At 34.5% G+C, this 12,990-nt stretch overlaps 1 protein-coding gene across 2 annotated transcripts in view; it reads left to right on the forward strand.

The window, feature by feature from the left end:
• ABCD3 (ATP binding cassette subfamily D member 3) overlaps nucleotides 1–7,356 on the forward strand; it is a 76,310-nt gene extending 68,954 nt beyond the window's left edge. For both annotated transcript variants that reach the window (XM_063104260.1, XM_063104259.1), the window contains exons 21-23: nucleotides 1,028–1,132; nucleotides 4,075–4,131; nucleotides 5,886–7,356. In XM_063104260.1, the coding sequence (XP_062960330.1) occupies nucleotides 1,028–1,132; nucleotides 4,075–4,131; nucleotides 5,886–5,963 (240 nt within the window). In that variant the 3' untranslated portion in view covers nucleotides 5,964–7,356. The remainder of the gene's footprint in view (nucleotides 1–1,027; nucleotides 1,133–4,074; nucleotides 4,132–5,885) is intronic.
• The last annotated feature ends 5,634 nt before the right edge of the window (nucleotides 7,357–12,990 follow it).

Here is a 12,990-nt window from a genome sequence, read left to right on the forward strand (position 1 = left end):
TCCAAATAAAAGGTCAAATAGGAATTTTTATATATCAATGTGGAAATTAGAAAAGTATAGGTAAGAGATATATTAGGAGTTTACAGACTGTAAATAAGTGTTTGAAGTCATAAGATTGGATGAGATCACTCTGAGAGGTACAATACAGCAAAAGAGAGGGAACCTAGGAATAAGCCCTGAGGAGTTCCCGTATTTAATGGTCGAGTGGAAGAGAAAGTGCTGGAAGAGAAACTGAGAAAGGACCCTAAGAAGTAGGAGGAAACATGGTTTCACTGTCACTGTCTCACAAAGGAAAGAGTGGTCATCTGAGTAGAATGCTGCAGAGAAGATAAATTGGGTAAGGACAGAAAAGTGTCCATTGGTCTTGCAACATGGAGATCATTGTTGAGGGCAGGTTACAAATTAGAATATCTGTTAGACAAAAGATCAGAATAAACAGTTCCCAGAAAATAAAATACGTGTGGAAAATAAATATGGGAAAATATTCAGCATTCCTGATAATCAGAGAGATGTAAACTATAATAATCTTGATGTTAATTTTGATTTACAAAAGTGGCAAAGGCTTTAAAAAATGAGGACTCCCAGTATTGACACCAGGGATGTGAAACAGGTGCACTAAAAAATAATTGGTTGCAAGATTAATTGGTTCCATTACTTAAGCAACAAAATGTTTTAGTCTGAATTCCAAGACTTAGTTAACATAGGTACCCTCTAATCTTGTTTAGTGCACTTTATTTAATACTAGTTTAAAACTCAACTTCATCTCACGTCAGTCTTAAAGCTTTTGATTTAGTCTGAGCAGTAAATATTTTCTACGTATTACATTTTCCTCTTTGAGATGACAATAAAGACAATTAGTTTTATTTGTATCGTTTCAATTTCTGGGAAGTAGTTTTTGATTTAAGATAATTTTTATACTTTGTTTTACGAGACTGCAAATGCATGTTTATTTTAAAGTAAGTTTGTCTTAGCTTATTAATTTTAGGTCTGCATGTGCTTACACAAAATATTTCTTTTTATGCTTCAGATGGCAAGATTATTTTATCATAAACCCCAGTTTGCCATTTTGGATGAATGCACAAGTGCGGTTAGTGTGGATGTGGAAGGCTATATTTACAGTCATTGTCGAAAGGTAAGTGTGACAGGTTCTCGGTCTGAAGGTCTGTGTCCCCTTCCCTAGTTTACCCTGTGTCCAACAAGTGTCTGACCAGAAAAGATTGTGTCATTAAGTAACAAAATTACAATCAAATGATGATACCTAGCTTTAATAAAGATTTTAAAAATGATAATTAATGGATAATGAGTAAAAGAAAAGGAATTGTAAATGCGTTCTGTATATAATTTTCTTTAGCTATTCTTGGGTCTGAAACAAATAATAGATTTAAATCTATTTCCCTTTTACCTCATCACTTGTACTCAGAGTTAATAAACTGTTTTTTTCTAATTTGTTCCAGTAACGTTACTTAAGCATCATTTGTTTTTTATCAAGAAAACTCGACGAAAATCACTTGGCAATTTTTTATTTAACCGTTTTATTCTCTGGCCTGGGCAATATTTTACCAAAGCTTTTTTTAGTACCCAAATGTGGAGCTGTCTCCATTGTCTCCATTCTTTAAGTAATCATTTAACAGTCTCAGCTGTTTTTATCTTTGAGGAATTGTTACCACTGTCTATACTGTTGTGAGATTTTGAGAACAATAGCATATCCTAGCTGTATACAGTTTCTGTGTAAGTAAATGAGGTATGGGAGTATTTTAACATTTTGAACCTGTTCTTTGGAAGTTTACAATAGGTAGAAAAAGATCATCTTGCATATAGATAGTATGAATTCCTACTGCTTAGAGTGTGGTCACAGATCAGCAGCATCAGCATCACCTGGGGTTTGTTAGAAATGCATAATCGCAAGCGCTGCTAGGTCAGAATCTGCATTTTAACAAAATTCCTAGGTGATTCAAATGCACATTAAAGTTTGAGAAGCACGGGTGTAATGATGAAAGAATAAAGTTGCTGCATTCATCTTTGGAAGATTTTTCACTACTGATTTTATTTCTTTAATGGTCTATTTTGTATTCTTGAGTCAGTTTTGATAATTTATAATTTATTTATGCATTTGTCCACATTGATTTTCAGATTTATAGGTATTAGAGATGTTTGTGGTATTCTCTTATATTTAAAACCATGTGGTCTATACTTAATTAATGATTTAGAGGCTTTTTTCTGGTAGTTTTGTCCATGCAGTTTCCTCAGATGCTCTAGCTATAGGCTATAGATCTCCACATAGATTCTATAAATTTTATAAAACATAGTTTCCATTTAAAGGAAGAAAATTTATATGGGGCCCTTGTGATAACTTAAAATCTCTTGCTATAATAACACTTAAACATATGCTTAGAGCTTTTTTATTGCTACAAAATCAATATAAATTTACAAATTAAGCACAGACAAAATTTATATGCAATTTTGAATCCAAAGCCTTAAAAAGTCCTGTGATACTGTTTTGCTGATACTGTTTGAGATTTAATTATGGAAAGATACTATCTGAGGCCCAGATCTTATATTTTGAATTTTGTTTTTTTATTTTGTGTTCTAATGTCTGCATTAATAAATACATTATGTGAGGTACAGTTCAACTGTATGTTTTATCAATACTGATAATACACGAGAGTACTGCAAAAAGTTCATGGAAAAATTTGCATTATCTTTCAATTCTCTCTTTCCATGAACTTTTTGAATTACCTTTGTACTTATTTTATCATGCAATTCTTAATTAAATTGAGAACCTTTCCAGAACCAGCCAAATTTATGACACATTAAAAGTTTGAGAAGGTTTGGGGAGGGATAGGTTGGGTAAAGGGCATAAAGAGAAATCATGATTTGTAATAATAATATGCTTATAATAAATACTATTAAAAAAAATAAATTTGTAAAAAAATAAAAATAAAAATAAAAGTTTGAGTGATATCATGTGGTGCCAGCAGAATTGTAAGTACAAATTTGGGCACTTGAATCTCATGGCAGCAATAAGCCAGAATATACTTATGCTAATTCTTTAATAATTATCATCAAAATAAAAATAAAATTTAGAAATCTTGATGGAAATTTTCTGGATACCCTAAGCATTTATCTGCCAGCCTTGAGAGATCCATTTTGAGAAACAGTGATCTGTCTATAGCAAGATTTGTCAACCTCAGCACTATTGACATTTTGGCTAGATAATTCTTAATTCTTAGTTGGATGGCAAGTGGAGAGAACTCTCCCGTGCATTGTAGGACGTTTAGCGGTTACTCTGGCCTCTACCCGTCAGATGTCAGTTGTGCTCTCAGTTTAGACAACAAAGAATGTCTCTGGACATGGCCAAGTGTTCTCTGAGGGACAAAATCCCCCTGGCCCCGTTTGAGAACCACTGATTCAGAAGATAATAGAACTTTTCTGAAAATCTCAAGTATAGACCTAGAGATCCTTATTTGCAATCTGCAATCCAGAAAGCTCTTAAAACCAAATATTTTTCTTAATTTTGAAGCAAAACCTGGCCTGAACTAACAAAAGATATTTAAACTCTGTCTCAATGCCAGTGTCCATATGTGTTGCTGCAGAAACTTTCATGTGTTTAATTACAGAATTCCGTCCCAGAACCTTTCTGGGGTGTTAAATAATAGTTTACAAAATGTGAATTCCAAGACAAGACAAGAGTCCCAATAAGGGATTATGTCCCTGTATTGGAGAGGCAGGTTGATGATAGAAAGTGCTATACTAATTTAACTTTTCTTAGCTTTGACCTTTTTCTATTTTTATCATCCTCATATTTTTCACAATAAAATAGAAAATGTGCTAGGAGATATATTTTCTGCCCAAAACAAAACACTTAATGCTTGTACCTGTTAGTTTTTTTATGTGATTGATGGCCCTTACTTTTCATTACCATAACCATTTAGCATCCTTGTAATTTTTTCTCTTTGATGTTGGTATTTAACTGTAGCCACTGAAGACAGTCATCTTAACAGGTTAAAATATACAGACTAGTTTAATTTGTGGCTCTGTTATTGATATAAACCTAAATCATTTTCTTTGTATTAGGTCGGCATCACCCTCTTCACTGTGTCACATAGAAAATCTCTTTGGAAACACCACGAGGTTTGTATTTCTTCCACTGAATGGTACAGTGGAAGTTTATTTTATTTAAATATGTGAATTTAAGAGAATAATATAGTTTTAGATTTCATGGTGAATATTCCCTTATAAGCATGTATCTTAAGGAAAAAAATGATTCTATTTCAGTTTTATAAAATAAAATAGGATTTTCCTAAATATTATTATAGTTGTTAGTTTTGAAAGCTACAGTGTATGTAAACAATCCCTAGTTGTAAAGAGAGGTATTAGAGAATTTTTTCTTATCCTCCAGTATTGACAGAAGAGGAAGAAGTCTCAAGAATTTGATAACAAAAAAATTAGGGGCATTTTCAGTAGAGGTCTGGACTATAAAGGGGAAATTGAATAATATTAGCTATGTTTTATCTTTACTGTAATGAAATAGGACTCATTAGGTAGTCACTATAATTTATAAGGATAGGTTTACATTGGAACAGAAGTACTATTTATTCTGGGACTTTAGCAGTGCTATTCTCACCATGACAGTTCTTTTCAACTCTTAAGGTAAAATGCTCAAAACCTAAAAGTAAACCCAGTTTAATTCATTTTGTTTTCTTTTTCTCCCCCTCCCCTTTTCCTCTCTTCCCTTTTTTTTTTTTTTCTTTTTTTCTTTTTTTCCCTTCCTAAATGATATAGAAATTTTAGCTTAAAATAAGGGGGGGAGGGGGGCTTGAGAAAAATGGGAACAACAGTAAGGGTGTCTTGTTCCACAAAATTCATGCCTGATTAAGCACCTTCTTTGCCAGGTACTGGGCTGTCACAAGGGATACAGATTACTGTCTTTACCCTGAGGAGTCTTACAGCTTAGCTGATAGTCTACAAGTGATAAAATGAAGAACATGGAATTTGGAGTTAGAAAGCCCGGGTTTAGACAGCACTGTTTCTAACCTTAGTTGCTCCTTCTGTATAATAAAGTTATTGAGCCTTGCTTACCTATCTCTTAGATTACCATGAGGATCAAAGAGGTAGCCTATGTGAAAGTACTTAATAAAATGTAGTGAAATTCTATATAGCTGTGTAACTTTTAAAGATAGTTTTATTATTCTATGTCATATTATAATTTGTTCATTTTTCATGAATTGAACAACTAGAAATCAAAACAATTTAAAATATACCCAAGCTGTTGCTGTTGTGATTTCTCAGAAGTTCATAAACATTAATAGCCATAGGATAGAGAGACGACTTGGGTTTCACCTTTCCTCTTCTTTTGGAGGTATAAACAATTAGCAGAATAACCACAGGCCATTGATATGTGAAGGCAGGGGACACAAAGAATTGGAATGTTAGGGGCCAGAATAGCTAAGAAATAGCAGAATAGAAAATGGGAAAACAAAAATATTTCTGTAAATAATAAGCCACTAAGGGAAATCAGAAGATTTTGTAACTGCTATCCCTAAGTGTTTTCAGAGGATAGGGTATGTAGGCATACTGTTTAGCTCTTTTTCCCCTCTGCTAAATCAAAAAAACAAACTAAAAAACATTAAGTTACAGATTCCGACCTGATCTAGGAAATTAGCTTCAAAGAGTAATAAAGACTGCCCTACTGAACAGTCTTGCACTTAGCACAGGTCAACCTACTGGTAGCTCAGATTCTTGGTTGTGGAGTTATAGAAGCATTCTGATTTGTGGGATGTTTATAGATTTGGTCCCCTTAAAATAATGAGGAAGGCTGTTAGTTCTCATAGAGGAAAGTACTGTATCCATTCTTAGTTACTGATTTTTTTTCTTCTTTCCCATAGTACTACCTGCGTATGGATGGCAGAGGAAATTATGAATTCAAACAGATAACAGAAGATACAGTTGAGTTTGGCTCTTAGAGAAATCTGGGGAACTGTACCTGCTTCAATGAAATAATTACAGAATACACTTAGAAATACAAAGTACATTGTAAAATAAAGTTGAGCTTTCCTTTTTTTTTTTACACAAAGCAAAAGATTAACTAGATATAGAATAATTGAAGACAAGTTGTTAAAACATTTAATATTATATAGGATATTGCTAATTGTGTATATGTTGGTTTAATTATTAATATGTACTAAGAATGTCCTTATTCTTGTGGTTAAAACCTGCCTAAATTAAATTGGGCTTAAATCAGTGTAACCTGATTCATCCTGGGATGTAAACCATTTGAAGTCAGCTAATTTGACTTTTATGGCTCTGTCTTTTCCTTCAATGAAGAACCCTGTTTAAAACTGGGGTCATCATTTGTCCTATTCTAACAAGATAGTCCTGAGTTTCATTTTCTTGTGCCCCATGGTAGTGGGAAACAAATCGGAATGTATTATTAAAATGTATAACATCATTGCGTAATAGCATTTATTACACAGTGGCAGATTTTTTTAGCTGTCGCAATTATATATTCATTCCTTGTATATGTCTTGGGGTGCATTTGACTCCAGGAAGGCCATTTGTATTTTCTTTAGCTAAATAAATGCCCCTCTCAATCTGCAGTATTGCATTATTTGAGGGTTCTTTGTGGTGATGTAACAAATGTATATGTGCAGTCTTGCTTACAAGGAGTGGTTAACATGTCACACCTAATCTTCACAATGGTTGGGGTACTAAAACACAAAGTCCTTACATGTCATGCTGAAGGTCTTACAAGTATTTTATATTTTTAAAAGAATTGGAAAGATTGTGTGTTGTAAGAAGCCCATTCATTAGAAGTATGGTGGTGAGATGGTATTAAATTCCAGATGAGCCATAGGAATGCACTACATGAATGCACTAAGTATGAAATACTATCACTGTCTTTGATCGTGATTTTTTAAAAATGTTATAAAATTATTATGCATATGGATGAATTTTGTTTTCTAGGCACTGGTTTATTTCTGTGAATTTTGAATAACTTTTTAATATTTTGGTTATTATGTTGAACTATCTTAAGGGAAATCAATCTCAGCTCACCAAACCACCATTAATAACTACATGTATTATTTGCACAGGGAGAACTGAAAGTGAATATAATTAATAAGCTAGATTTGAAATCAGTTTTACCAAACAGAGGTTCAGAAAGGGGCATTTTGTACTCTTCTTTCTACATAACCAGTTTTGTTTTTTTCAGAATTAACTGTAAGAATTACTGGCTACCAAAGTAAACTCGATGTACTGATGCCATAATATGTAACATTCAGTTTTTACCAATTCTCTTTAGCAAACTTGTGTACTTATTTTCTGTTCGGATTAAAAAAAATCAGGTACCCTATACAACATTTGCTTGTTTTTTGTTTTTTGTTTTTTTTATTTTTATTTTATTTTGTCAATATACAATGTGGTTGATTATTGTGGCCCATTACCAAAACCTCTCTCCCTCCTCCCTCTCCCCTCTCCCTCCCAACAACTTCATATCTGTTCTCTTGTTGTATCAACTTCAAGGAATTGTAATTGTTGTGTCTTCTCCCCCCCCCATTTATTTGTGTATTTATTTATTTATTTTTAGCTCCCACCAATAAGTGAGAACATGTGATATTTCTCTTTCTGTGCTTGACTCGTTTCACTTAATATAATTCTCTAGGTCCATCCATGTTGTTGCAAATGGCAGTATTTCATTCTTTTTTATAGCAGAGTGAGTAGTATTCCATTGTGTAGATATACCACATTTTCCGTATCCACTCATCTGATGATGGACATTTGGGCTGGTTCCAACTCTTGGCTATTGTAAATAGTGCTGCAATGAACATTGGAGAACAGGTATACCTTCGACTTGATGATATCCATTCCTCTGGGTATATTCCCAGCAGTGGGATAGCTGGGTCATATGGCAGATCTATCTGCAATTGTTTGAGGAACCTCCATACCGTTTTCCATAGAGGCTGCACCATTTTGCAGTCCCACCAACAATGTATGAGAGTTCCTTTTTCTCCTCAACCTCGCCAGCATTTATCATTCACAGTCCTTTGGATATTAGCCATCCTAACTGGGGTGAGATGGTATCTCAGTGTGGTTTTAATTTGAATTTCCTGAATGCTGAGTGATGTTGAGCGTTTTTTCATATGTCTGTTGGCCATTTGTATATCTTCCTTTGGGAAATACCTATTTAGCTCTTTTGCCCATTTTTTAATTGAGTTATTTGTTTTTTTTGTTGTAAAGTTGTTTCAGTTCCCTGTATATTCTGGATATTAATCCTTTGTCGGACATATATTTTGCAAATATTTTCTCCCACTCTGTTGGTTGTCTTTTAACTCTGTTAATTGTTTCTTTTTCTGTGCAGAAGCTTTTTAGTTTTATATAATCCCATTTGTTTATTTTTCTTTGGTTGCCAGTGCTTTTGGGATCGTATTCATGAAGTCTGTGCCCAGTCCTACTTCCTGAAGTGTTTCTCCTATGTTTTCTTTAAGAAGCTTTATTGTTTCAGGGTGAATATTTCACTCTTTAATCCATTTTGAGTTGATTTTAGTATATGGTGAGAGGTATGGGTCTAGTTTCATTCTCCTGCATATGGATATCCAGTTATCCCAGCACCATTTGCTGAAGAGGCAGTCTCTTCCCCAGTGTATAGGCTTGGTGCCTTTGTCAAAGATCAGATGGCTTGTAGGTGTGTGGGTTGATTTCTGGGTTCTCTTCTATTCCATTGATCAGTGTGTCTGTTTTTATGCCAGTACCATGCTGTTTTGGTTATTATAGCTTTGTAGTATAGTTTAAAGTCAGTTAGTGTTATGCCTCCAGTTTTATTTCTTTTTTTGCTCAGAATTGCTTTGGCTATGCTGGTCTATTATTCCATATAAATGTCTTGATAGTTTTTTCCATTTCTGAGAATAATGTCATTGGAATTTTGATGGGGATTGCATTGAATTGGTATATCACTTTGGGTAGTATGGACATTTTCACAATGTTGATTCTTCTAATCCAAGAGCATGGGATATCTTTCCATCTTCGTGTGTCCTCTTTAATTTCTCTCAACAGTGGTTTGTAGTTCTCATTATAGTGATTTTTCACATCCTTGGTTAACTCTATTCCTAAATATTCTGTTTTTTTGGTGGCTATTGTAAATGGGCAAGCTTTCTTGATTTCTCTTTCTGCATGTTCACTATTGGAGAATAGAAATGCTACTGATATTTTTGTGTTGATTTTGTATCCTCCTACTGTGCTGAAATCATTTATCAACTCCAAGAGTTTTTTTGTAGAGGCTTTAGGCTGTTCAATATATAGGATCATGTCATGTGCAAACAGGGACAGTTTGACTTCATCTTTTTCAATTTAGATGCCCTTTATTTCCTTCTCTTCTCTGATTGCTCTGGTTAGTACTTCCAACACTGTGTTGAATAGGAGTGGTGAGAGTGGGTGTTCTTGTCTAGTTCCTGTTCTTAAGGGAAAAGCTTTCATATTTTCCCCATTCAGGATGATATTGGCAGTGGGTTTATCATATATGGCTTTAATTATGTTGAGATACTTTCCATCTATCCTAACTTGTAGAGAGTCTTTATCATGAATGAGTGTTGAATTTTATCAAATCCTTTTTGATGATCATATGGTCCTTGTGTTTGATTTTGTTGATATGGTGCATCACATTTATTGATTTGCATATTTTGAACCAACCTTGCATCTCTGGGATGAATCCCACCTTACTTGGTTTTGGTATCACGGTGATGTTTGCGTCATAGAATGAGTTTGGGCGAATGTCCTGTTTCAATCTTTTGGAATAGTTTGTAGAGAATTGGTGTCAATTCCTCTTTGAATGTTTGGTAGAATTCTGCTGTGAATCCATCTGGACCTGGGCTTTTCTTTGTTGGTAGCCTTCTGATAAGCGCTTCAATCTCTTTTATTGTTATCAGTCTCTTCAGATTTTCTACATCATCTTGGCTCAGTTTTGGTAGTTTGTGTGTGTCCAGAAATTTAACCATTTCCTCCAGATTTTCAAATTTGTTGGCATATAGTTGTTTATAGTAGTCTCTAATGATTACTTGTCTTTCAGAGGTATCAGTTGTAATATCACCTTTTTCATTTCTAATTTTTGTTATTTGAGTCTTCTCTCTTCTTTTTTAGTCAGCTGTGCTAATGGTCTGTCAATTTTATTTTTCTTTTCAAAAACCAACTTTTTGATTCATTGATCTTTTTGTATTGTTTTTTGGGTTTCAATTTCATTCAGTTCTGCTCTGATCTTAATGATTTCTTTCCATCTGCTAACTTTAGGTTTGGATTGTTCTTGTTTTTTAGTTCTTTAAGGTGAAGTGTTAGGTTGTTCACTTGCCATCTTTCCATTCTTCTGAAGTGAGCATTTAATGAGATAAATTTCCCCCTTAGTACTGCTTTTGCAGTATCCCACAGGTTTTGGTATGATGTATCATTATTTTCATTAGTTTCAATAAATTTTTTGATTTCCTGCTTGATTTCTTCTTGGACCCATATGTCATTAAGTAGAATGCTGTTTAATTTCCATGTGTTTGTATGGTTTCCAGAGTTTCATTTGTTATTGATTTCTAATTTTAAGCCATTGTGGTCTGAGAAAATACATGGGATAAATCCAATTTTTTTGAATTTGTTGAGACTTGATTTGTGACCTAACGTGATCTATCCTGGAGAATGATCCATGTGCTGATGAGAAGAATGAATATTCTGTGGTTATTGGATGGAATGTTCTGTAGATATCTGCCAAATCCAATTGGTCTAGTATGTTGTTTAGATCTTGTGTTCCTCTGCTGATTCTTTGCCTAGATGATCTGTCCAATATTGACAGTGGGGTGTTCATGTCCCCTGTTATTATGGTATTAGTGTCTATTTCCTTCTTTAGGTCTAATAGAGTTTGTTTTATAAATCTGGCTGCTCCGACATTGGGTGCACATATATTTATGATTGTTATGTCTTCTTGATGGATGAATCCTTTTATCATTATGTAGTGGCCCTCATTATCTCTTTTTATGGTTTTTAGTTTAAAGTCTATTTTATCAGATATAAGAATAGCTACTCCAGCTTGTTTTTCATTTCTGTTTGCATGGTAAATCTTTTTCCATTCTTTCACTCTTAGTCTATGTGAGTCTTTGTAGGTGAGGTGGGTCTCTTGTAGGCAGCATATAGTTGGGTCCTCTTTTTTAATCCAGTCAGTCAGTCTATGTCTTTTGATTGGGGAATTTAATCCTTTTACATTAAGAGTTGTTATTGAAAAGTGTTGATTTACTCCCAGCATTTTATTGATTTTTGTTTGTATGTCTTAAGTGTCTTTTGTTCCTTTCTTTCTGATTTAATGTTTGTCTTCTGTATTTGTTGGTTTCTTGGGTTGTAGATAAACTTTTTTTTTTCCTCTTCATTGTTGGCATTTTTATTTTACTAGTGGGTTTTGATTTTTCTTGAGTTTTTATGGCAGTGGTAATTATTTTTCAGGTACCAAACCCAGTACTCCTTTGAGAATTTCTTGTAATGGTGGTCATGTGTTTGTGAACTCCTGCAATTTTGTTTGTCTGAGAAATTTACTATTTGCCCTTCATTTTGGAAGGATAGCATTCTCGGGTAGAGTATTCTTGGCTGGCATTCTCCGTCTTTTAATATTTTGAATATATCATCCCATTCCTTTCTGGCTTTTAAGGTTTGTGATGAATAGTCTGATGTTAGTCTGATTGGGGCTTCCTTTTAGGTGATTTGACACTTCTCTATTGCAGGTTTTAAGATTCTCTCTTTGTCTTTGAGTTTTGCCAATTTGACTATAACATGTTTTGGAGAAGACCTTTTAGGGCTGAATACATTTTGGGGATATTTGAGCTTCTTGAATCTGAAGATCTGTGTCTTTTTCTATACCTGGGAAGTTTTCAGCCACTATTTTGTTGAATATGTTTTCAATGCAATCTCCCTTTTCCTCCCCTTCTGGAATACCCATGACTCGGATATTTGAACGCTTAAAGCTGTCTGATATCTCTCTTAGATTTTCTTCAATGTTTTAAATTCTTTTTTCTTTTTCTTTTGTCTGCAGCCCATCTTCAAGGTCAGAAGTTCTCTTTTCTACTTTTGCAAGCCTGCTGGTTAAACTCTCTGTTGTGTTTTTTTATTCCATTGAATGAATTCTTCAGCTCGGCAAGCTCTGCCACATTCTTTTTCAGGTCATTGATTTCCTTGTACATTTCTTCTTTCAGGTCCTGTATACGTTTCCTTGTTTCATCGTGTTGTCTAGCTGAGTTTTCTTGTATCTCATTTAGTTTCCTTAGAATTGTCACTCGAAATTCCTTGTCAGACATTTCAAGGGCTTCTTGTTCTATAGGACCTAGAGCTTGAGAGTTATTACCCTTTGGTGGTGTACTTTCTTGATTTTTCATATTTCTGGTATCTTTCCTTTGATGTTTAGTCATTGTGGCAAGGGATTTCACGGTCCACTGGTTCGACACTATTGTTTGGCTAGGATCCTGCTGGGGCTGCCAGTTTGGCAGGCTGCCTCAGTGTCTGCTCAGTTGCCTGCTGGCTCCTTGGGCGCACAGTCTTGGGCCTCTCTGGGGAAGTGCCTTCTGGTCGGTGTGCATTGGCGCTATGGGGTGCGTGGTTTCCATGGGACTCAGGCCTCTCCAGGATGGCGCCTCTGGTCAGCACACACTCGTTCAGGCTGGGGATGGGGTCCAGTGGTGGTGAGGCCTACCTGCTCGGTCATGCGCTGGCGCCACGCACATACCTTAATTTAAAAATACTTCATTGCTAGAAAATGTTGAAGAAATGGTGCTATACTTGCTCAACACAGGGTTGCTATAAACCTTCAATTAGTAAAAAAAAAAAAAAAAAAAAAAAGTAGGATCTGTGAAGTGCAATAAAATGAGGTCTGCCTGTAGTTTAATATGAAGAATAAACTAAAGGTAAGAACTTTCACACATGAGAAACAAGAAATTGAATATTAAATGTATCACTCTATTTTAATGAGAAAATAGCAATCGTGGT

This window comes from Cynocephalus volans, chromosome 8 (assembly GCF_027409185.1).
Source record: "Cynocephalus volans isolate mCynVol1 chromosome 8, mCynVol1.pri, whole genome shotgun sequence".
Classification (NCBI taxonomy): Eukaryota; Metazoa; Chordata; class Mammalia; order Dermoptera; family Cynocephalidae; genus Cynocephalus; species Cynocephalus volans.